At 43.4% G+C, this 26,362-nt stretch overlaps 1 protein-coding gene and 1 long non-coding RNA gene across 8 annotated transcripts in view; one reads left to right on the top strand and one right to left on the bottom strand.

The window, feature by feature from the left end:
* Positions 1–26,195, bottom strand: SGO1 (shugoshin 1). Of its 7 annotated transcripts, none has more exons than XM_053264137.1 (9): positions 26,076–26,195; positions 13,950–14,098; positions 13,676–13,872; positions 11,954–12,058; positions 10,563–10,627; positions 5,160–5,323; positions 3,465–4,310; positions 579–759; positions 1–267 (listed from the first exon to the last, which is right to left on the bottom strand). In XM_053264137.1, the coding sequence occupies exons 2-9, from the start codon at positions 14,089–14,091 to the stop codon at positions 126–128; spliced, it is 1,842 nt and encodes a 613-aa protein (XP_053120112.1). In that variant the 5' UTR covers positions 14,092–14,098; positions 26,076–26,195; the 3' UTR covers positions 1–125. The 7 variants fall into 7 exon arrangements, with proteins under 7 accessions (XP_053120112.1, XP_053120107.1, XP_053120111.1 ...); XM_053264132.1 differs by lacking the exon at positions 26,076–26,195 and adding an exon at positions 17,326–17,621; XM_053264136.1 differs by lacking the exon at positions 26,076–26,195 and adding an exon at positions 17,331–17,468.
* The window catches only part of LOC128330790 (uncharacterized), a 54,472-nt gene continuing 45,250 nt past the window's right edge, over positions 17,141–26,362 (top strand). Inside the window, exon 1 of the long non-coding RNA XR_008310259.1 lies at positions 17,141–17,629. This is a non-coding gene — a long non-coding RNA (uncharacterized LOC128330790). The remainder of the gene's footprint in view (positions 17,630–26,362) is intronic.

The raw sequence follows: 26,362 nt of genomic DNA, 5'->3' as shown, positions 1-26,362 counted from the left end.
TTAAGATTTTCCAGAAATTGAACTTTAATTCTGGTATAGGTATTAAGCTAAACCATTTTACCTTTACAGCAGAAGGACACAGAATCCAACAAGTAAAGTTAAATGTTATGATCCACAAAATACTTTCAGAGGCAACCAACGAATGCCTCATTGTATCTTGACAGATGCTTCTTTTTAGCTGTCTTGCATTTGCTGCTCTTCTTGTCTTTAAAAATTGGAGAATGCAGAAAAACAGTATCTGTGAAAGGGTCTCCTCTTCTGAGCTTCCTATTAAAACAAGTTAATTAAAATATTAGCATTATTTTAGCTCTTGCTTTTTAAAAATCTATCAACTATGCAATCCTATGTATGTTTATTTAGAAGCAAGTTTCACTGTGTTTGGTAAAGCTTACTCCCAGGGTAGTGTGCATGGAATTGCAGCCTATATCTCAAATACATTCTAATGTTATCCTCAGAATGGAAGAGTTTCTAAACTGAATATGCAGCTTTCTTCTGGAATAAACACATCAGAACCCAATGGACCCAGAACTCAATAAGCCAACGAATACACCAGAACTCAATGAAATAAAGATACTAACCCACTGATGCTTGGTTCTTTATAGCTCACACTGATAGTACATCTACGTCTGCAATGAGAAGTATCTTTTGCATCTGTACTGATGGGAGGGTGAGAAATTCTAGCTTTTGTAGATGATAACGTAAGGTTGGTAATATCTCCAAGGTGAAGATGAGATTTTTTAAGAGCCCCAGAAGATCCATCTGTTAAAAAAAAAAAAAAAAAAGTCTTTCTGCTGTCTTCACAATTTCTTGATCTCTCGCTCCCCAACCTACTTCAAACACATTCATGTTGTTGAATTTCTTACTTTAATCCAGCAAAAGAGAAAGTATATTCAGCTTGTAAGTGTTCAGAAAACAACCACCATTACTCTGACAAAAACAAAGGCAGCAATTTGCCAGAAAACCAGTCACGGGGCTAACAAAGTGCCACAATTCCCCTTTTATATAGGCTCCACAAGGACAATTGTGTCTACCTCAACAAGTCTTGTTCAGTGCTTTTTTTGTAATACTGGAGAAGCTGCATGGCCACACCTGGGGTAGTGATGGGCATGGCATGCTGCTCAGAAACTTGCATCCCACCAGGGAGTGATTTTTCGGAGCACCACACTGAGTGCTTTTGGAGCTTGGGGGTGGAGCAGGGTGACGGTAGGTGCCAGTACTGCGCACACCATCACAAAAAAAGCCCTGATCTTGTCGAGACGAACCCTTGTATGAACAAGACACACCAGCTTAGTGATCCTTGTCACATTTAATCAGTTTGTCTTATTAACAAACAAGGAAACTATTTTGGAGACAATCTATTCTGCCACACACAACTCTCTGCTAGTCTTGTGGCTCCATCTAAAGATTTCTCCCAGATGTCATAAATTTGGAAATTTCATAACTCCCCATATCAACATGAAACTGTAAGGTTACCACATGAAATTATACTGCCTCATACATCACTGGCTAGATCTGGGTAATGGAAGCAAGCATATGGAAGAAGCTTACTGCATTCATCCATAGTCTCCCATTACACAGGTAAACCCAGTATTATACGAAGCAGTTGTGGATGGGTGGAAACCTTGGAACGAACTACAAGCTAGAGATCACCACCACCTCACACAAAGCTCTCAGTCCACTAACACAAGGATTCTGTTGGGTGAATCCACTCCTTGTGATCAAATCTAAAATTGTAATCCTATGTTCATTTATGTGGGAGTAAATATTATCAAACATAGTGGCTTACATATTATTATTATTATTTACATTTTATATCCTGCTCTTCCTCCAAGGAGCCCAGAGCAGTGTACTACACACAAGTTTCTCCACACAACAACCCTGTGAAGTAGGCTAGGCTGAGAGAGAAGTGACTGGGCCAGCGTCACCCAGCTAGTACCATGGCTGAATGGGGATTTGAACTTGGGTCTCCCCGGTCCTAGTCCAGCACTCTAACCACTACACCACACTGACTCTCCATACAGAGCATGGGAGCACTGGAGCTATGAGGGTTGCCTAAGATAACTTACCAACTAACTGCACAGGTGCAGCAGGGAAGCAACAATTTCTGACATCCTCTCCTTCCCCAAGAAGCCCTATGCCACACAAAAATATGCCCCTGAACGTTTGCAGCCCTTGGGGAGGCACTGGGATTTGCTTTCCAAAAAGACATAAGATTATGAATATATTAATATACACAAATTGTGATCTCTCTTTTAAAGTCACTTCTAGAGTTTACAGTGTAATATTTAAATTGATCCTGTTGACAGGTGGATTTATATTTCCATTTTAAAAATTGTGTATGTACCATCTCTTTTCCTGTGTATAAAAGTTGTATTGTATAATCTGCTGAATAGACACTGGAATAACAGTACTATCAAGATGACAAGTTAAAACAGAAAACCTTTTTCGGTGTTAGAATTTCCAGAGAATGAATTCCTGTTTTCTAAGCGGGGCATTAAAATGCCACCCCCTATACTCCCCATCTCCCTTGAAAGGGGTGGAGACAACCTTCTGCAGGCCACGTTGGGGAATGTACAACGTAGCATGGTAAGAAATGTTCGAGTTGGGGCCAAGTGAGAGCCCTGCTGAGTTCAGTGGCTGCAGCAGCCACAGAGGAAGGAGAGGAAGCAAAAGGGGAGGGATTTCTGCCCATAGAGTTGGGCTGGCTAGAGTGCTGCTAGTTTTGTGGTGCTCTCTGCTGCAGCAGAGCTGAGCAAGCAGGGAAGGGCCTGCTCCAACACACTGCTTCCCCATTCACCCAAAGCAACTTGCTTTTACCCTGCTTCATAGACAGGCCAGCCCTGCTCCATTAAAAAAAAGGGGGAAAGAGAGTCTGAACTGCTTGCCATCATGCCAAGCTGCAGGATCTCCAACCCAATCCTTGCAGCATTGCCCAGCTAGGAAGAGGTTAAAGAAAACGTAGATTCCCAGCTCTCTGAACCCTCAAAGCTGTACTGAGGAGAGTGGGAATTGCAGAAGAGCAGCATTGCAGTGGCGAGAAGCAATGGGCTGGCAGCCAACCCAAAATTACATCTGCCACACAAAATGAGTTGTCTTCATTAATTAATAACCATCCAAAGGAAAGCTGTAAAGATTGCTACTGAAACATTTTCGGGGTCTAATTCTGTTCTAATATGGAGAAATCATTCTGCAGCTTCACTTTCATAAGTCAGTTTAAGAGAAAAATACCCTCTCACTAAAGCTTGTGACATAAGGGAAAATTGAGTAGTTAAAACTTTGTAAACATTTTATCTAAATGATAGGAAGCAAAATGCAAACACACCAGCAAATTGGTGTTGATTCAACTGTGCTGGCATGAAGACTGATGGCAAACAATATCTTCTAGAAGTTAGTCACAGATATCTTTGTACTGATCTATATACAAATTTATTTTTTTATAAGCATGTGTAGAAATCCTAACTTACCCACAGAATTCTCAGATTTTTTAGTTCTGGTATTCCTACTTCTCTCCTCCATGTCTTTCTTAGATTCTTCAAATGCAGCTTTTTTCAATTGTGGTCTTGTGTGTACTGAGCTTACATCAGTTTTACAGACTAAGCTCTTTCTGCATTTCGATTTTTTTGTATAAGGCATATAAAGACTGTCTTCAGAGTCTTCTACTGAACTGAATGAGTCACTACTACATGTTTGTATTTCTTCTACATGCGTTTTTCCATCCATGTTATTTTCATTTTCTCTGTTCTGTCGGAAAGGTGTAATATGGACACTCTCCTCAAAGTTAAAATCATAAGCATCGCTGGATCCAATTGCTGTATCTTCTTTGTTTGAACAGGGTTGCTTGCTCTGGTTTCTCTTCCTTTTGGATCTTGTTCTGGAGGGATTTTTCATTGCTTCCGGTTTTCTCTTCTGACTTCTTTCTTTCTGTGGTTGGGAACCTGAAGTGCTAGAAAAATCAGTTTGTTTTGGGTCTACCAGTGAGGTACTTGATTCAGTCACTGTATTAGACTGTCCAAAAGTTTGATCTGTGTTTACTTCATGTGTGTTGTCTTCATCAAGATACATTTCTTCAGGTTGTTCATTACCTCTTTCTAAGCCTCTCTCAGGGCTGGTTCTGTCTTGAGGACAATATTCTTCCATCTGCTTAGTTATTTCTGAACCATAAGGCATAAGTTCATTCTGAGTTTTGGTCTTGCAACGTCGGATAGATACACTTTTGGGTAAGAACTTTACAGCTTGCTTATCCTGTTCACTTGAAGAAATATTTCTGTTCTCATATGCTAGATGCTCCTCATAAGAACTACTTTGTAAACCTGACAATTAAAGATAATGTATGTCAATTCTAGCTGATATTGGGTCTAAAAAGGCCTAAATTACCTATTCTTTCTGTAAGCAAGCTAAAGTGATGCAGAGTAGATGTCTAAGAAGGTAAACTGCCAGAATTAACAATTTAATTGTTAAATGCTTAACAAAAGAATTTCAGAAATGACACATATGATTAATAAAGTTGATATAATACATTAGACAGAACAGTTATAATAAACAATCTAGATAAAGCAAATAATTCACTTGTGCATGGAGGATTCTTATAGATAACACCTTACCTTGCCTTGCCCTGCCCCCACTAATGCATGCACAGGCAACCCATTGTACCATAAGTACTGGAAAGTCTGTTCTGCTTCTGCCCTCCTATCAGTGCAAGTTACTTATGCTCTTGAGTTGATTGCATTTGAGAAATACTTAATGCACACACAATCCGTGTCAAGATTTTTCCCTGACACCATGATAAGCAAAAACCTAGAGCTGATCATACTTCAAAAGGCTGCAGGCATGTTTGTCACATTTACTTATAACATGCAAACTATGGAGTGGAGACACTTATCGTCAAAAATGAAGATTCCCTCAGTTTGGAATTTGGTTTGCTACACTACATAGCTATAGTTTGAGAAACAGAAGTCTGGAGCCCAATCAAGTTGCACAAAACAGGTTGTGCAGTTCTTTGGATTCTTGCCAATGGCATGAGGAAAATTACTCAAAGTAGTCCCACTGAAATTAAAAATGACAAGTTTGGTAATGAGATTACCCTGTGTAATCTCCATCATGTCAGCCAGTGTTCTTCAACACTTTACTCAAAATTTTAAGTTAAATGTGGAAGTACCTACCTTTATCTGTCTGTGATGTTACACCTGGAGATGTATTTTCAACACCGTGTGAGGAATCAGGTACAAAAACTGAAGAATTATTTTTCATGTTATTCTCCATTTCTGTTCTAAATGTTTTATCTTGTTTACTTACATCTCCAGCAAGGATATTCTTCGGAAGTAGCCTAAAAAGAAAGTTGAATATATTGATTAAAACAAAAACAAAAGATGTTAATATCACAGGTTCTTTTCTGTTTTGCCCACCCCACCCCTTACAAAGCTCACTCTGCTTCTTTACCAATGGTCAACACCATCTTGACTAACACTGCATGTGTGCTTCTAACAACCGCACAACAGTCCGTACACTTCCAAAGCATTGGTGCTCTTACACAATAGCTATTCCCCCCCCCCCGATGCTCCCTTTGTGCCCCAAAGTCCCTTATCCTCAGAGACATGTTGCGACTGTAACAGAGCACTTCTGGAATACACAGAGTGTATCAAAAATAGTTGCACTCTTGTGCGAGAGAGCCCACGGTTTCAAAGTGTTAGAAGCACACACACAGTATTAATCAGGATGTCCGCCAAATTAATTCTGAACTAGCTGACCTGGCACAGAGCATCTGCGCCCCTAGTTCTCCCTGCCTCTCCCACTTCAGCCCCATTTCATCATCTCCCGCCCCAGCTCATTCTACCTTTGTAGCTGGCCGGCCGGCCAGGCTGCTACTTCCTCTACACGGCCAGCCACCACTTCCCCTCCTTCGCCCCCCGCCGAGAATTAAATATATAGAAGATTACTGTCTCTGTTAACTATGACATCAAGAAGAAATGTGTCTTTTAAAAATCTGGTTCTAGAATATTACTGGATTCATGCTGACGTATTACAATCTACTGAATCATAATTTCAAAGTCATGAGAACAATCTTTGAGTTTCACATTGCTGATATTGTTATTCATTAGATCTTGAGTCTGTCTATAGATCCAAAGCTCAATCAAATTGCATGAAACAGGATGCACATTCCTAAGTACTGTGAAATATGGAGGCTAAAATAAGAACCCAGTCCTCGTCATCAATATTTTGACTTGGTATGGTAACATCAGTTTTAAGAACATAAGAACTGCCCTGTCAGATCAGACCAAGGGAATCCAGGATCCTGTTATCTGCAGTGGCCACTGATCCTAGTTCTGTAGAAATTAAAAATATTCTGCAATGATGTTCCTCTGCTACTAGTATTCAGAGGCAGCACATAGTCATCACAACAAATAGCTGTTGATAAAACCTGTCCTCCAAGAATTTGTCTAATCCCCTTCTTGTGGCAATGAATTCTATAGATATGCTATGTAAAAAAAAATAAATCTATTTTCTGTCCTAAATCTCCTGCCAATTCTCTGACAACTTTTAAAAAGTCTTTAAAGATGCATCTATTCACCCAGGCTTTTAATTATTGTTTTAACATAATTTTATAATGTTGTTTTAAAATTTAAATTGTTCTAATGTTTTAACTTTTTCTGCTTGTTTGCTTTGTTGTAAACCGCCAAGAGACGCGATTTTGGGGTGGTATAAGAATATGTTAAATAAATAATAAATAAAATAAATTTCACTGGAGGACTCCTGGTTCTGCTGTTGTGAAAGAGGAAGAAAAACTTCTATTTCCTTTTTCTACACTCTGCATAACTTTCTAAACTAAAGAGAACCCTACTTAGCAAAAGGGAAAATTCATGCCCGCTACGACATGACTGGCTCTCTACTCCTCAAAGAACATCTCTTCAGGGGGCTGCAGAGTGAAGGAGATATTGCCAAAAAATCACTCTCTTCCGCATTCCACTAACACAGCTTCTACTCTGAATGCTACCAAACAGTTCTGTGGTGGAGTATTACATTTTCCAGTTTGTTGGATTCTGAGTTCTCTGACCTACAAAGCTAGACCACCCCCAATGCTCTCCTCCCTAATATTTCTATAGGTTGTATCCAGAAACAACTGTATCCCATTGACACTCTCTCTCTCCTATGATGTTTCTATTATGCCCACTATATCTATGTTCTCATTTGCAACCAAGACTCTAGCTCCACTAACTCAGTTCAGAGGCTTCTATATTTGCACTGAAGTGTGTCCCTTTCCAAATGTCACTGCATGTACATGTGTCTTCTCCCCTGCAAGCTCTCCAATTGGCTGCAATAACCTACTGTGTTGCTCATTTCCAAATTCTACCCAATCCCCTTTTGGATTATTTACACCCTCATCCCTTAAGTACGATTTTTCCCAAGCCAGACCTGCCCAGTTCTTGTAAGTTTTCCCTCCAGAGTCCAATTTAAAGCTGCTCTGTAACCGCTTTGATTAAAAACTGCAGCAAACTAGTGCCATTTCAAATTAAGTGGCGCCCAATCCTCTTGTACAGGCTTGTCTGGTCTCAAACTGTTCCCCAACACCTAATGAATCCAAGCACCACTACTGACACAACAATCTCACAACTTTCTCATCTTGCAGGCATGCTTTTGTTTTGGGTGTCCAAAAAAGCTAACAGAAATAATTGTCAATCACTGTATACAGATGAACCCCATTCTCCACAGGAGTTCCGTTCTCTGATACAAACATGGATAACGGAACCTCAGAGAACAGGGCATTAAGGGAATGGGAAAATAGATAGATACTTTATTTACAGCCGATGGCCAAAACAAAACACCACCACAAACAATAAACATTATTTCAGCATTCAACATTAACTCAACCATTAACTTCAGCATCAATCAATGAACTACAAATTCTAATTGCAATGTAACAAAATTTTGCTACAACATGAGAGATGCAGAGTGCATTATCTTCGAGTAAAAACTTCACCAGCAAATCATCCGATTGACTTTGAAACCTAGAAAGAAGCAGCAAAATCAAATGATATCTAATATTACTATAGAATCTTCAGTGTAATAAAATATGAGCGATTGCTTCAGGTTTGCCTGAACCACAAGGGCACAAGCGAGCCTCCAGGGGTAGATGTTGAAATATCCTTGTTAATATAGCTGAAGGAAAAGCGTTAAAATGTGCTCTTGAAAAAGCCCAGTGGAACTTTCTGACAGCTATGGCAGACAAATATGAAGCTGGAAAGAAACCCACCCTGGCCTTAAACTGATTGTAAAATGCCGGCAAACAAGACGACTCGTTCTGGAGCTCCATATCATTTAGACATTGATGTACTAGTTTTTTGGTATTCACTGGGTCAGTGTCTAGTAAAAACTCAGGATCCAGGCCAATATGGGAAAGTTGATCCGTAATCATCACCAGCCAAATAGGCCGGGGTATAGCCGAAAGCAACCCAGGCACAAGTCCCACTGGCCAGAGGTGAAGCTTCAGCCAGTAGAAAATAATCTGCAACTATGCCCTGGTCTCAATCATCCACAACCAAGCCTCCTGTCGTAGCACCACATTAGGGGTGCATCTAGGTGTACCAAGAAAAAGCACGACTGAACCCGCTCTAGGGGCATACAACTATCAAAGGGGCACAATCGAACTCCATACAAAAGTTGTGGTACAGTTTTAGCGAGGAACCGTTTAATGGCAGCAGGAATATATCCACCGCCCTGCGCATGGTGAAATCTCAGAATAGCTACCACGCTTCGTTGAGCCAAATCAGAAAACATTCTAGCATGAGCACGTTGGCTGCTGTTATATTGAAATACCACACCAAGATATTTGATTTGCTTTACTTGTTCAACTTGATGTCCCCTGACAGTCTATCTAAAACTCTTAGCTTTATTGTTAAAGCAAACTATTTTCGTTTTGGAATAACCGATGACCAAATGTTCCTCCTGACAATGTGTAACCAGAGCCCCCAGAGCTCTTGTAAGGCCTGATCTAGTTATCCAAACAAGGATAACGGAACCTCAGATAACAGGGCATTAAGGGAATGGGGGCGATTAGGTTCCTGGAGGCAAAAATGCCCCCCACAAAAGAAAAAAGTGCCCTACTGTGCTCCACAGGTCTCCAGCTGTCCAGGAATGCTGGGGGGAGGAGAGCTGGTCTTGTGGTAGCAAGCATGAATCCTTTGCTAACCAGGGACCGCCCTGGTTGCATTTGAATGGAAGATCACATGTGAGCACTGTGAGATATTCCCCCTTAGGGGATGGGGGTGCTCTGGGAAGAGCACCTTCATACTTGTACGCAGAAGATTCCAAGTTCCCTCCCTGCCATCTCCAAAATAGGGCTGCTTCTCCTGCTTGCAATGTTGGAGAAGCTGCTACCAGTCTGTAGAGAATACTGGGCTAGACAGACCAATGGTCTGACTCAGTATATGAAAGCTGCCTATGATCCTAGGAGTCCCCCCGCTCATTTCCCCATGAAAAATCATGTTGTGTGTGTGTTTATCTTTAAACCCGAGCCACAAAATGGCTTTTTCTCCCTCAAAAAACCTTGGAGGTCATTTCTGGCCACCACAGAAACACAACATTAATCCTTCAAACCTGCCCCCCACCCCTGCCCATATACCAACACCGGGTACCCAACTGAGGATATGCAGAAGCCGTATTTTACGGAGTATTTTACCGTATTTTACGGAGCCGTATTTTACGGAGTATAAGACGCACTTTTTTCCTTGGAAAAAATCCCCCCAAATTCAGGTGCGTCTTATACTCCGATTGGCTGGGGAGAAGTTGGAAGTTTAGAACTTGTCAGGAAAGAGAGGGGGAGGAGGAGGAAGGGTTCGGAAGGATTGGGGTGGGGGGCTCCATTAAGGGCGGGGGAGGGGGTGGGAGTTCCATTAAGGGCGGGGGAGGTTTACTTACCCCTCCCATGCTTTCCCCACTCCGTCGCTGTATTTCCTTTACAAATCGGGTGACAGGATACCTCCCTGCCGCCCCTTTCTCCTTGTTCTGTTCAAATCGGGTGGCAGGATACTTCCCTGCCGCCCCCTTCCCTGCTGGGCTCCTTTTAGAAATCGGGCGGCAGGATACCTCCCTACCGCCCCTTTCCCTGCTTGGCTGCAAAAGGCTTCTTAAAGCCTTTTGCAGCCTGGAAAGGGGTGGCACGAGCCTGCGCAGGCGAGCGCCAGCCTGCAGGAGCCGCCGGAGGCACAAGGTGAAGGAGGTCCCGAGCAACAACTAGCAGCAGCCGCCGCGGGTCACCAACGTGGGCTCACTGCTGCTGGCAGGAGGGAAAGGACAGAGCAGGGCTCAGTGGGAGGGCTTGGAGGGGAGATGGAGGCGAAAGGAGAAGGAAAGCTTGAAAACTCAAAAACTGGATGAAAATTTAAGGTGAATCTTACAGTCTGTAGCGTCTTATAGTCCGTAAAATATGGTACCTATTTCCAAAAAGACATTATGGTATAAAAATATGTTTTATCGATATTTCTCTCTCTCAGAAAGCTATAGGAATCAATCAGGAAACCTGAAACATGTTTTGTTTTTGGTTTTTAAATGTAAGTATAAAATACACTTACAACAAATCTTCAGTTCTTACACTGGAATCACAGCCTTCATGCAGTGAGGTACAGAGAACTGGGTTCTGTAGAAATGAAATATATTTTGCAATGAAGCAATGCATGTAGTGGTTCAAAACATACAACTAGGTAATTGGTTGAGCACTGAATCATTGATTTACAAGTATCACATTTATTTATGTATTCAAACTCCACTATAATACTGCGGTGGGGGGGGGGTCACAACATATTTAAGTTAAAAAGATCACTGCAACATTTTAAGTTAATTTTGTATCTCTCTCCATCACAATCCATTCTGCCTTGTTGACTATTATTGAAATAATGTAGCAGAAGATCTTTCTATTTTCAAAACTTTATTTCACAACTTTCAGTGTATATTATTAGGATCAGAACCATTTTAAAACATTGTTATGTAATTTGCCAGCAACAATAAATATATATAGTACAGCTTGTTGATAATGGATTATGTGTACAAATAAAAGCACTGTGTACAGAAGAATTTCATGCAGATTAAACAAAGTTTACTGGCTGAGTTCATAATGTGAAAACATGGCTTGTGTTAACCTTAAGAACCCACAGATTTGGGTTTCCATGTGCAAACAAACAAAAAATGGGTTGAAGCTGTTTGTCTGCTTTTGGCTTCCCATGTGCTCAGTATTCCAAATCATAAGTTTACTCCAATCTCCATGGTGCAGCAATTACACAAGGTGTCTGAAAACTGTATTTTGCAGCAGCAGATTGTGAGACAGCTCAATGGAAGTTAAGCAGAAGAACAGGCTTCTGCCAAATGGCAATTAAGTGGGAACCCAAAACACCCTTATCACAGGCAACAACACAAGATCTACTAGTTCAGAAGGCACACAGGCACTGTGTGGCTAGGAGCGCCCAGTACAGGCCATATGCTGCCACCCATTCAGCAGCCTCCATGCTTCTACCACACCACACAATGCCTCCTATAAAGGCATAATGTTTCCATAACCCAACCACCACACAGTAGAAGAAGCATATTGCCCTTCTGCAAACCATTCATGAACTGCCACGGGTGGTTGCTCAGCATTTTTACTATTTCGCCATATTCCGAAGTATGCATGTTTCAGTATCAGATACTGGCAAATGTGCAAAAGATAAACCACAGTGGGTTACACAAATAAACATGAAAGAGATGTGAATGTGGATAGAGGAGAGAAGTCCAGGGACCAAGTTTACAGACACTATCTGAGAAAATTGTCCTGACAGGATAAGAATGTTTTATATTTTGCTTAAAAGTAACAAGACACAGTTATTGCATTTTAGGGACAATGCTAGTTTGTCTATATAAGAAAGCATTTTCATGAAGACTTAATTTATAACCAGAGTGTACAATTTACAAGGTGGAAAAAGGATGGACTTACAAGATCTGTGGTACATAAATTCTGTGCTGGATCAAGAAGATGTGTTGCATCAAGTAAGTTTTGAACAACTTTAGAAATAATCTTCTTCAAAGCCACTCGCTTAATCTAATTGAAAACAAAAATTAAATACTCCAATTGTTGTGTACAAAGGAATTACTGTATACAGTCACTCTACTAATATTCTCACATTCAAGTGATTTATTCAATAGTCTTAAGGGAATACATTTTTGCATATCCCAGCCTATTCCTGGCTTTAACCCCTGAAATGAAAATGACTTCACTAACTAAGGGAATGCTCCTCAGAAGTACCTTTAAAAAAAAAAAAACCCTGTGAAATTAGAAATGCAAGCTTTAACCAGTAATGGATGCTTAGAAATATTAATCTAAAGATAAGTCAAAACTTATAGTGAACTATTAGGGTTTGCCAGTTAAGGACACACTTATTTCTTCTTGGAGGCTATTATGGTTTTGTTAGCACTATATATTAGGGATGTGCATGAATAGGTTCATGGACTCCCGGAACTTGGGACGGGGTTACCTTTAAGGAGCAAGGAGGGTGCCCATCCCCTCCCCGACACTCTTCCCTCGCTGGCGGTGTTGCATACCGGCCTCTTCTGGTACCATGCTGACCGAGGCTGCAAGGAGGTACATAGCAGCCCCACACCAGCATTTTTGGGGACAGTGCCGGGCAGCAGGGTAGGCACTCTCCCTGCTCCTTAAAGGTAACCCCCCCGCCTCAAAACCCCAGTTCGTGCACATACCTACTATATATCAGTTCAGATAATAGTTGTCTCTCACAGGTCTTACCTGCAGGCAGTGTTCCCTCTAAGGTATGTGCATGTGTGTACACTGACAAGTTTATTGATGTCTGCTCAGTTAATCTGAGATCCCACTCAGGAAGGCCTGACTCTGAATCCATGTGCGCACACACTGCCTTGATACTGCTACCCAGAACAAAACTCATTCCACACAGAGATGGAAAAAATTAGAGAGGACACTGCCTGCAGGTCAATGGGATCCACCCAGTCTCCATTAGTCTTATACTGTGTATCAATTTCAAATCAATGGAAAAAATCATACAAAGGAATGGCTCTGGATGCTATCAGTGACAACAGAACACAACAGTCTTCTTTTCATTTGACTCAGGTTCTATAGTCTTGGTACCTATTCAGTGAGGCAGTTCTCACGCACAGCCTAACCCGGGCTAGGGATTGCGAACCACCGGGACTGTGCCTGATCCTGGTGGGGCAGTGCCACCTAGCCCTGCTGTTTACCCTGGCTGTTAGCCAAGGTTAAGGGAATGTATGCTCCCTTACGCTGGGCTAACTGCTCGCGTGTTCTTTGGGGCTATGTTTAGCCCCAGCTGATGCAGAGACGGGTGTGCTTTGGGGAATCCCCCAATGTAACGCACCTGTTGCATGTTGCATTGTGGGATTCATGGAGGTCAGAACCACAAGTTCCAGTCCCAGATCCCTTCATTCTGCTTCGTGCTTCACAGGCTGCGTCCACCACCAATCCCTCAACCATCTGCAGGGAAGGTAAGCTTTTTGGAGCCTCTCCCCCACCGATTGTGAGAATCATCCCAGTATGTGAACATGCTTGGGACTCAATTCATCACAATGGTTCTCAATTAGAATGCTATCACATCTTGCTTCTCTGCTATGAAATTTAACTGTTTAATTTTAGTAAGATGTCTAAAATACATGTTAATAAGATAAGTACCTCAGTATGTTCTTTTCCTTGTTGTAGCTCAAGTTTTCTTTGCAAGACGAACATCTGAAACTTCACACACTGATATTCCTTCTTCAACTGCAGGATGATATCTTGTGCTTCTCTCATTTTGCTCCTCTCTTCTTCTAAAGCCAGAGCTAATGCTTGATTGTTTGCCTGGAGGCTTTTCAAATGTGTAGAAGTGTTGTCTGGAAGAAATTAGAAGCACTTAAATCCTAAAGTCTCTATTTCTGGTAAAACTTGAATAAGCTAGTAAAACATTTACCTGCATTTTTACGCTTGACAGATAAGATTTGGCTTGTTTTACCCAACTTTGCCCATTTTTGATTTCTTTTTTCTTTCATTCGTTCTTTTATATCTTCCAGGCTGTCCTTGAAAGATTTTTTCAAGCATCTCTCTCTAGTCATATTAATCCTTAAAATACACAAGAACAGAATAACCAATTATGGTTTGGATTAAAAAAAACACACAAAAAAAACATATCCTCAAAGAAAGTCTTATTACTATTAAAATGTCCTGTTCCTCAGTAATACCCGACATGGAGATCTTGCATGCAAAATCGCACTAAAATATAAAAAACCTGTAACCACATATGGGATGTTCATTACTTAAGCAATTCCACTATTATAAAAACTTATAGCTACATGGAATATGTCCTTTTAGCTTTACACCAGAAAAATATTTACTATCACAAAATGCTACTGAGAAGATTCACCAGGAAGATTTGGTCTTCTCTTCAGGACCTAACATCATAATACAGCAGACGTCTCTTTAAAGTTGAAATTTGAAAGATGTTTAGTTATTTAAATTACTAACTTATTTAGGTTTATATGAACCAGTTTCATTAGAGGTTTTGTTAAACACAGTTTATTAAAGTTGAAGGCCAATTCAGAATATCCACTTTACTATAACCAATGTGGTGTAACACATAACTTTAGAGTTTGGCAGACTGATGTTAGCAGTCAAGTGTGAGATACTAATCCCAGAGTCCTCAGGATGCATTTTTAAACAATGCAGTAATTAATGCAATATAGAAAACCATCTATAAAACTCATTAGGTAACTCTGGGCCAGTCACTTATCTCTAAGCCTAGCCTACCTCACAGGGTTGTGTGAGAAAAAACATTAACTATGTACACTGCTCAGGGCTCCTTGGAGAAAGAGTGGGATATAGATGCAAATAATAAACCAATATAGAAAATGGAATAGAGCCTTCAGAATACGTAGGTGCAGAAACCTTAGGCAATGATCCTACGATATAACAAATTGTTCTAGTAAGAACTAATCTGCCTACTTTCCTTTCACTGTCTCTACAACTGGACTAAATCTGGTTCAAATCGAGGCCAACAAATTAGTGTCTGCCGTCTGCCGTGTCTGCCGTCTTTTAGATTGTGGAAACTTTGGGGACAGGAGACCATCTTATTTATGTATTATTTTTTCTATGTAAACCGCTTTGAGAAGTTTGGTTGAAGAGCAGTATCAGGGTGTAGCTATAATCGAGTGGATGGGTTCAAAGAACCTGGGCCTCCAAGCTCCTGAAGGCTCTGCAGCTCCACCCCTCTCTATCTTCTTCATTATCTCCCTCACTCCATGGGGCCGCTGGAGAGAGGGGTGAACACGGGCCCCCTCTCCCCTAGCTATGCCCCTGAACGATATATAAATATTTGTCACCATCATCATCATCTTGGATCGAGGTGGATGACATCATTACAAACTACAGCACTGAGGTGTCCCTGTGTGTCACTCACTACCTGTACCTAGTTTGGTCCAAATTGGTTAGACAGTCCTCAAGTTAGTGCATTTGAATCTCAAAAATTTGCATGTCTGCCATCTTGGACCAGGATGGATGACATCACCACAAACTATGGCATTGAGCTTTCCACATGTGCCTCTACAGCTGTACCAAATTTGGTTCAAATCACAAGTTAGCCCACTTGCGCCTCAAAAGTTTACGCACAGCCTAACCTGGGCTAGGGACACCCAGCCCAGGTTAGGCTGCACATGAGAACTACCAGGACCATGCCAGCTCCTGGTGGGAGCAGTGCCAACTAGCCCTGCCGTTTACCCTGGCTGTTAGCCAAGGTTAAGGGAGTGAGTGCTGCCTTATGCTGGGCTAACTGCTCGCGTGTTCTCTGAGGCTATGTTGAGCCCCAGCAGACACCGAGACGGGTGTGCTTTGGGGGAATCCCCCCAATTCACAGTGGTCGGAACCATCTGCCATTTTGAATCAGGGTGGATGACATCATCATCAGGGTGGATGGCATTGAGGTGTTAATATGTGTCCCTACAACTGTACCTGATTTGGTTCATATTGGTCCAAGCGTTGCAAAGTTGATGGGACACACACACACACAGAATGCGAGATGATCTCATAAGCCTACGGGAAAGTAGGCTAAAAATGGACATGCTACAAGTATGTCTCTATTTTCATCAGTAAAATTTATTCACTCCTTCAAAGTGTACAGTAGAAACTTAGAAGAATGAGAAGAATGTATCAAAAATAAGATTACATCTAAAACCATTTATACCATACTAGTGACTGTTAAGCCCGTTATATTAACGGGCGCTAGAAGAGTTGTGAACAGGGGAGCTGGCTGTGCCGGCTCAGTCCTCTCTCTGACTCGCTGGAGAGAGGACGTCCGTAGCAGCTCCTAGGCCGGTCAGGAGCACGTGGCCAGGCCTAATAGGAGCGGCTGCGCTGGGTGCTGTAGCGGCGGTGGAGGGCTCTTAAGCCCCGCCCCCACCGAGAATCAAGGGCGGCCCCCTGCTTAGAGGCTGTGGGTGCGGCCTCCCTCAGCGGCACTGCGGACGCGGCATAATCGAGCAGCCGCTCCCGGGGGCTGTAGTGGTGGCAGAGGGCTCTTAAGCCCTGCCGCCGTGGATCCAGGGCGGCGAGTGGCCTCCCCACCACCGGAGTGGCTGCTCCGGGCGGCGCCACAGATGCGGCCCAATCCGAGCGGCTGCTCTTGGCTGTAGCGGCGGTGGAGGGCTCTTAAGCCCTGCCACTGGGGATCCGAGCGGCCTCCTCACCAGCGGAGCGGCGCACGCACCATGCATGCACAGAACACCCGCAAGCGACACGGACGCAGGTACCTTAGGGTTATATTATATAGGATATCTATTTAGAGAAATAGAAATGTAGTTCTTTATAGAAGGAAGAGAAGATAAAGGGGGAAAGCCACTTGCTCCAGAATGCAATAAATAAAATCCATTTTTGGATACTTGCATTCTGTCTTCCAGGCACACACATACACTTTTGTATTCCGTCTTCCAGACACACACGTACACGAAACTCTGTCTTTGCTACAACAGGCGAACACGGCGACCTCTCTAGAAGGGAGCATTTCTTTGGAACTCAAGGTGGGCTGGCGGCAGTTGCCAGATCCCGAAGGGCATCCTCGAGAAGGGAAGAAAGGCAGAGGAGCTTGGGGGGAAAACACGAGGCAATTCTTTGAACATGAGAGAGCGCTGCTGCGTACATAAGGAATAAGACAAGACATTTACGTCCCCGGATCCAATCTGAGCAAACTCCACCTGGGTTGGTGGCCCTGCATGTCCTCGTTCAAAAGGGAACGCAACAACACTCTGCGCCCCAGCAAAGACCTCCCCAAACACACACTTCTTTTTTTTTTTAAAGCGAACCTGACCAGGCGACCGTTGAGTGCGCGCGATGGCCACTCGTTCTTTTCCTCCACAAGCTTCTCTCTCACTTCAGGTAGATCGCCGCGAGAGAGAAAGCGCGACAATACCAACTTTCTGAAGCCGTTGGCTATGTGTTGGTTTCCCCCGCTATTGGTTTTCTCCCCCTCACGCCCACTGGGCTTCTCGCTCGTTCGAAATTCTCCGCTGCGCATCCTGATTGGTCGCCAGGGTCAGCTGACAGGGGTCGTTTAACGTCACCACGTATTGAACTCTTCTCTCCCCACCCGCTTTCTGTGCCTGAGCGGTAGGTTAAATTCCCATCTGTCCTCGCGTTTGCACGCTGTACACACTGTTTTTGTCTCCTTTTGCTTGCCTTCCCTTTCGGTCCCAAAGCGATCTGCAGGCAGGCAGATGCCTAGACTTGTAATTTCTAGACTGACATAGAGGATGGTTTCCTTTTTATATTATGTGGAGTTTTCTTCCTTGGGACGGAAGTGAGAACTGTCAACTGAAATTAATGGAGAAATTTAAGATTATTTTTTTTAATACGCGTACCTGTGATTAGATAGCTGGCATTTCTGTCCCTTTAAAAAAAATTCAAAAGGTGTCACTAAAAAGCGAGTTTTCTCTTTTTTTAATCGTGTGTGTGTGTGTGTGTGAGAGAGAGAGAGAGTGAGTGTGTGTTGTCAATGAAGCACAAAGCTTCTTCATGCAGTTGTGTGCTGGAAGGGGCCTGGGGGTTAATTTAAGGAGACTGATCCCTCCCCCTGCCATCTGAGAAGTTCTTGTTTTTTTAATTGCATGCTATGTAAGATACATTTTTATGAAATTGTGTTGTGTATATTATTGCTTGTAAGCCGCCCTGAGTCCTATGGGATTAGGGCGACATATAAATCTAACTAACTAAATAATACATAAATCCAAAACAGCTTCAGTCCTATCTCTAGTTTGTAAAATTAACAGTCGTAGGTAACTCCTTCAGCCGCAGCCTGACCCTCAACCTACAGACCCTCTACCTTAAGTAGACTGGACTGCATTACAGGGTTGTTGTCCCTACTCTCTCTCGTCTGGCTTCCAGTCTGCAATATTAACAGTAGACTGCATTGCAGGCCTACTGTAAGCAACTGTCCTGGCCTCAGAGTTCCCAGCCAACAATATGGATATTATTATTGCACCTAAAATATTATAGGTACAGTGGCGCAGCAGGGAAATGCTTGACTAACAAGCAGAAGGTTGCTGGTTTGAATCCCTGCTGCTACTATATCAAGCAGTAGCGATGTAGGAAGATGCTGAAAGGCATCATCTCATACTGTGTGGGAGGAGGCAATGGTAAACCCCTTCCGTATTCTACCAAAAGAAAACCACAGGACTCTGTGGGCACCAGAAGTCGGAATTAACTTGATGGCACACTTTGCCTTTACTTTACATAAATGAGTAATATTTTTTCTCTTTAAAATAGCAGCTCTGTGTGTGTGTGAGATCCAGATTGGAACCATGACATGGGTGGACAGGGAGGGAAACAGTGCTAATCAGCCAGCATGGTGCAGTGGTTAGATTGCTGGACTAGGCCCGGGGAGACCTGAGTTCGAATCCCCATTCAGCCATGATACTAGCTGGGTGACTCTGGGCCAGTCACTTCTCTCTCAGCCGAACCTACTTCACAGGGTTGTTGTGAGGAGAAACCCAAGTATGTAGTACACCGCTCTGGGCTCCTTGGAGGAAGACCGGGATATAAATGTAAAAACAAATAAATACTAAATAAATAAATTTGCCTCATTTATTTATTTATTTATTTGTTTGTTCAATTTCTATTCCGCCATTCCAGAATGGTTCAGGGCGGCTTACAACAAGGTAAAATCAATTAAAACAAGTTAACAGTTAAAATTAGAACTATAAAAACAAAATAAAACCAGTTAAACAATTCAACAGCTTAAAAAAACCCTGGAGATCCAGGGGAACCATTTAAAACAATTAAAAAACCTATCATTTAAAACCCTGGAAGGCCAGGCCAAACAGGTAGGTCTTAAGGACTCTCCTGAATGATCTCGAATGACGGATTTCAGCGGGAGTGCATTCCACAGACCAGGAGCAGCTACAGAGAAGGCCTGCCTCTGGGTCGCCACCAGACGAACCAGTGGTAACTGGAGACGGACCTTCTCGGATAACCTTAACGTGCGGTGGGGATCATGCAGAAGAAGGCGCTCTTTAAGATAACTCAGACCTAAGCCATTCAGGGCTTTAAAGGTAATAACTAGCACTTTGTATTTTGCCTGGAAACATATTGGCAGCCAGTGTAATGGTTTCAAAACAGGCATAATATGGTCTCTCCGGGTTGCCCCAGAGACCAATCTGGCTGCCACATTCTGAACTAACTGAAGTTTCCGGACTGCGTACAAAGGCAGCCCCACGTAGAGCTCATTGCAATAGTCAAGCTGGGAGGTTACCAGCTGATGCACCACTGTTTTGAGATCATCCTCTTCAAGGAATGGGTGCAGCTGTCGAATCAGCGGAAGCTGATAGAAATCACTCCTGGCCATGGTCTCCACCTGAGATACCAGGGAGAGGCCTGGGTCCAGGAGTACTCCCAAACTGCGCAACTACTCCTTCTGGGGAAGTGCAACCCCATCCAGCACAGGAAGATCTAACTCACCCCTCAGATTCTGAGCCCCCACAAAGAGCACCTCCATCTTGCTTGGATTCAGCTTCAATTTGTTATCCCTCATCCAGCCCATTACTGACTGTATGCAGGCATTTAGAGAATGAGTGCCATTTCCTGAAGATGAAAAGGAGGAGTAGATTTGGGTGTCATCAGCATACTGATAACATACAGCACCAAATCTCCTGATGACCTCACCCAGCGGTTTCATGTAGGTATTAATAAGCATTGGTGACAGAATGGAGCCCTGGGGGACTTCATATAACAGCTCCCATTTTGAGGAGCAACTGTCACCAATCTCCACTATCTGGAATCTACCCGAGAGGTAGGAGCAGAACCACTGCAAAGCAGTGCCCCCTATCCCCAACTCCCCCAAGTGATCCAGAAGGATACCATGGTCGATGGTATCAAATACTGCCAAGAGATCCAGAAGAACCAGCAGAGTCACATTCCCTCTGTCAATTCCCTGGTAAAGGTCAGCCATCAGGCTGACCAAGGCTGTCTCAACCCCATAGCCAGCTCTAAAGCCAGTTTGAAATGGGTCTAGATAATCCAAGTGGGTCTAATTCCTCCAAGACTGCCTGGAGCTGGTCAGCCACCACCCACTCAATCACCTTGCCCAACAAAGGGAGATTGGAGATTGGCCTGTAACTATCTATCGCTAAGGGGTCCAGGGAAGGCTTCTTTAGAAGTGATCTAACCATTGCTTCCTTCAGACGAGGGGGCACCCTACCCTCCCTCAGCAATGCATTTATGATATTAAGCAGACTACCTCCAACAATCTCCCTGCTAGATAGAAGCAGACAAGTCGGACAAGGATCCAGAGAACAGGTGGTAGGCCGCACCGCCCCAAGCAGCTTGTCTACATCCTCAGGAGTCACAGATTGAAACTGAGCCAATTTAATACTGCAAGAGGGATTGCTGGACACCTCTTCCATAGCTCATGCAGAAATAGCGAAGTCCAAGTCGGCCCGAATACAGGAGATCTTGTTCACAAAGAACCCACTAAAAGCTCTTTCCCCATGTTCTTTTCATGCTGAAAACTAATTTTGCTCCTGAAGTCGCTATTTGTCCTCTTAGGTTACATTTACAGCAATGAACCCTGAGGGCCAAACAGCCACTTCAGGGGAATTTTCAGCAGGCTGATGATGGTGAGGGAAAGAATCCTCCACATGGGCCTCATTCCCAATCCAGATCCTCCTACCTTGCCACTGGCAGCTGTAACTTTAAAGAGAAGTCCCTTTTATGAGAGGGAGCAATTATGCATTTTATTTGTTTGTTTATTGTTTATATCTATGTAAACCGTTTTGGGAACTTGTTTTGAAAAGCAGTATATAAATATTTGCTGTATTAATTTATATCATGTCTACTTTGAACGTGAGAGTCAAGATTTGTTCTGAAAGCATTAGACTATAATATGAAACACCAACATTGCCCACAAAGCTATTTCTCAACCACGGCTTAAAAACAGAGGCAAAGTTTTGACTGGACAGTTTTGCATTTTATAGAAAGATGTCTGTCATTGTCTTCCTGGGATGGAAGAAATCTGTATTTTTTTTATACATACAGTATATATCAAAAAGTCCCCCCCCCACAAAAAAATCTGTTTTTAATCCAGTGGGGGGTCAGGAGAAGACTGTGCCTCACGTAACAGAAGTGTTGAACATGACTAGAGCGGAGGTCAGCAACTTTTCAGAAGTAGTGCGCCAAGTCTTCATTTATTCACTCTAATTTATTATTATTATTTATTTATCATATTTTTATACTGCCTGTTATGTAAATCTCTAGATGGTGTACAAATTTTAATATTAAAAATCACGGGTTAAAATATATAACACAATAAAAACAATATAAAACAAATTATTAAAATTATTAAAATTCTAATTAAAAGTTTGCGAGAACAGAAGTCTTGAGGGTCTTCCTGAAACAAACAGAGAAGGAGATGCTCTTATTTCAGCAGGGAGCATATTCCAAAGCCTTGGGGCAGCCACAGAGAAAGCCCGGTCCTGAGTCGCCACCAGATGAGCTGGTGGCAACCACAACCTGACCTCTCCAGAAGATCGCAAAAGGTGGGATCATGACAAAGGAGGAGCTCTCTTAAATAGCCTGGACCCTAGCCGTTAAGGGCTTTATAGCCCCACACAGAGCATCTGTGTGCTCTTTGGAGCTGGCAGTTACCTCTCCCCCCCACCACCACCACCTTCTGCCCCAGTCTCCACTTCCAGGCCCAGCCACCTCTCCTCCCCACCGCCACTTCTGCCCCCCCCCCACTCCCACCCCCCGGGCCTTGCCTCCGCGGCTGGGCTGGGTCCGCCGCTGCCTCTAGCCTCCACAGCCAGGCCCGCCACTACCGCGGTGACCAATCCTCCTGGGTGCGCCTCAGCCAATCAGGCGCGTCCGCTACCCAGCCAATCAGCTGGGCACTGGGACACACATTCCAAGGCACACCCTGGAGAATTAGATAGATAGATAGATAACCAGCACTTTGTATTTCACATATCGGCAACCAGTTCAGTTTTTTCAAAACTGGTCTTATATGGTCTCTTCGTGTTGTCCCAGAGACCAATCTGCCTGCCTCATTCTGTACCAATTGTAGTTTCTGGACTACATACAAAGGCAGCCCCACATAGAGTAAATTACAGTAGTCAAGCCGGGAGGTTACCAGCATATGTACCACTGTTTTAAGGTCATTCACCTCTAGAAATGGACATAGTGGTGAATCAGCTGAAGCTGATAAAATGTACTCCTGACCACTGCCTCAACCTGAGAAACCAGGGAGAGCTTTGGGTCCAGGAGTATTCCCAAGCTACGTACCTGACCTTTCAGGGGGAGTGTAAACCTATCCAGAACAGGCAGTTCTAAACCATCCCACCCACCCCCAGTCAGTATTTATTTATTTATTTATTACATTTATAAACCGCCCCATCCAAAGCCTCTGGGTGGTGTACAACAACTTTAAAAAGACATAAAAACACACAATTCAAAACACAATGTTAAAAACAATATAAAACCAATTAAAACCATTTAAAACCAATGGAAATACTTAAAAAAAAACTTTATGAACTTTGGAAGGCCAAGCCAAACAAGTAAGTTTTAGGGCTCTCTTAAAGGCTGACAGCGAGGCTAAAATGCAGATATCTGCTGGGAGGGCATTTCATAGGCCATGAGCAGCTGCAGAAAAGGCCTGTTTCCGAGTCACCACCAGACATACCGGTGGTAACTGAGATGGACCTTTCCAGACGACCTCAATGAGCGATGGGGATTCAATCTTCCTTCTTATTTGGATTCAATCTCAGTTTGTTATCCCTCATCCAGTTCATTACTGCCTCCAAGCAGGCATTTAGGGAAGATATGCCATTTCCTGATGAAGTTGACACAGAGAAGTAAATCCGGGTGTCATCAGCATATTGATAACACCCAGCACCAAACCTCCTGATGATCTTTCCCAGAGGTTTCATGTAGATGTTAAGGAGTATTGGAGACAGTATGGAGCCTTGTGGAACTCAATACTTCAGTTCTTGCTTTGCAGAGCAATGGTCTCTAAGCGACACCATCTGAAATCTACCATAGAGGTAGGAGTGGAACCACTATAAAACAGTGCCACCCAATCCCACCTCCCTCAGGCGGTCCAGAAAGATACCATGGTCAATGGTATCAAAAGCTGCAGAAAGATCAAAAAAGATCAGCAGAGTTACACTCCCTCTCTCGATAGCCAATTGGAGATCATCCATCAGGCCAACCAAGGCAGTCTACCCACACAAAAGGCAGTTTGAAATACGTCTAGATAATCTGCATCATCCAAAACTGCCTGGAGCTGAGAAGCCACCACCCAATCAATCACCTTGCCCAATCATGGAAGGTTAGAAACAGGTAAGTAATTAGCTAACTCAGAAGGATCTAATGCAGGTTTCTTCAAAAGTGCTCTGATAATAGCCTCCTTAAGACAAGAAGGCATCCTGCCTTCCCTCAGAGAAGCATTTATAATATTTGCCAGACCCTCTCTGATAATATAAGAGGAATAATGATATAATGAGATAAGCCAAGTTGGGCAGGGGTTGAGAGAACAGGTTGTAGGGCGCACCGTCCAAAGCAGTTTGTCCACTTCCTCATGAGTCACAAACTGAAAATGATCCAATCAGAGGAGTGGCCATAAGAGGAGTTGCTGGACACCTCCACTCTGTAGTAACTGTGGAATCCAGCTCGGCCCGAAAGCGAGAAATTTTATCCACAAAAAAAGTTGTTAAAAATGTCACAGCGAGTAACTGACGGTTCCAAGTTTAAATTCAAGGGGGAAGGGGTACATACCAGTCCCCTCACAACCCTAGACAACTCAGCTAGACATGAGTTTGTGAAAACAATGTGGACAGAAAAGAACTGCTTCTTTGCCACCCGCCCGCACTGCCAGAGCATAGATCTTCAAATATACTCTGTGTTGTACCCAATCAGAATCGTACCGAGTCTTTCTCCACTTGCGCTCTAGTCGCCTACCTCGCTGTTTCAGCTCCCGTAGTTCATCATACCACGGGGCTGTCTTTAAGCTTTCACATTCCAATAATACATTTTAAAGCTTAGAAGATCTCCCTCACTATATATAATTCAACTGTTGTATGTAAAGTAAATAATGCTTTTAAAATTAAATTTTAAATAAATTGCAATTCAGATCTTACCAGTTTAGTGTGATACTTGCCCTTGTTCAATATGTCCTCCCTTCATGCTGCTGACAAGAAGCAGTTAGGAAGAATGGAGCAAAGCAGGGGCTTGATGCTGCTGCCACTGCTGTTGCTACTATTAGGGAGTTAGAGCACATTGGCAGTAGAGGCGAAGGAGAAAGAGGAGGCGTGGTGGAGAAGGAAAACTGGTGGTGCAGAAGGTAGTGCCAAAGGACCAGGAACCTTCTTCCTCCTCATCCCCCTTACGCAGAGGGAGCAGCAGAAGCTGATGTTGCAATCAACCCCTCTAGCCTTGTGCCCACAGACCTCAGAACTACTCTCCACACCAAACACCTGCCCCAGCAGACACGGCATGGCCGCCTCCATCCAGCTGAGAGAAGGGCTGCTCTATGCTAGCAGGGGTAGCAGTATACATAGCACCTACCCTCCCTCTTAACCTGCTTATGCAGAAGCTGTATTGTGTCTCTCCTTCCCATCTCTGCCAACTGCCCCATGTCCCCATCAGCTTCTCCTTGCCTGATTGTATGGGCCTGATTGGACTGGCAGTGAGAGTGCCACTCAGAATCACTTTGTGTGACACTTGTGGCATTAAGGCTTTGATTTGGAAACTGTATAGAATGGTTGCAATCAGGGCTGCTATGATTTAAATCATGATTTAAATCATGATTTAAATCACTTCACAGAACTCAGTTTTAAATCACAATTTAAATAACTAATCAAGAAGATTCTATTTAATCACAATTTTCTAATAAAAGTAAATTCTTGTTGTCTAATATAACCTTAATACGTATTCAGAGATCATAATGCTGTTTCATTCGGGCAACCAGACATTGCATTTCTTTGTTGCACTATTTGCAGTTTTTTGCACACATGCCTGGCTTACCCACATGTACAGAAACTTCATTAAAATATTCCCAAGTGATGTCTCTTTTAAGTGTGCAGCCACGATAGGTGTTTCCTTTCTAAAATGGAGGATATACTTGGAAAAGGTTTCCTCCATGTTCTTGTTCCTTGCCCAGATCTATTCCATCCTCCCCAAATCCTTGGCTTTCTTTATCCCGATTCAGACACTATTCTGTGGAAGTGTACACATGTTGCCGTGAATTACTGTACCTGGGTTCATTTTAAAATTCGAACTGGGATACAGGCCCTTCAAATGCACAGCACAGATAGGAAGTATAATGCTGTACCTGTGTAACATTTGAATAATTATAACTGTGCACAGATTTGTACCTGTGTGTACGCTCATTGTGCAATTGTTGAACACTAGCCGACCCACACACAGCGCATCTGTGCGCTCTTTGGGTCTGGCTACCTCTCCCCCCCCACCTGCTCCAGTCTCTGGCTGGGCCAAGGCTGCCGGGCCGAGTGCTGCCATGGCAACCGAGGTGCCACCGTTGTGGCTTGGCCCGCCGCCGCCTCACCTCAGCGGCTGGGCCCACCACCGCCTCGCCTCGCCTCGCCTCCACAGCCCGTCGCCGCCTTGCCTCTGCACCACAGCCGGGCCCACCACCGCCTCGCTTCCGCAATCGCCCGGCTGACCAATTCTCCTGGGTGTGCCTCAGCCAATCAGGCGCTTCCGCCGCCCAGCCAATCAGCTGGGTGCCTGTACGCACATTCCAAGGCACACCCAGGAGTATTAATATAATAGATAATTTGTGAATGTACCAACAAGTTCACATAATTAACACTCATGAACTCTCATGAGAGT

The sequence above is a fragment of the Hemicordylus capensis genome, chromosome 6, assembly GCF_027244095.1.
Source record: "Hemicordylus capensis ecotype Gifberg chromosome 6, rHemCap1.1.pri, whole genome shotgun sequence".
Lineage (NCBI taxonomy): Eukaryota > Metazoa > Chordata > Lepidosauria > Squamata > Cordylidae > Hemicordylus > Hemicordylus capensis.
The sequence above is the reverse complement of the archived record's forward strand: the minus strand, read 5'-3'. Positions and strand labels throughout refer to the sequence as shown.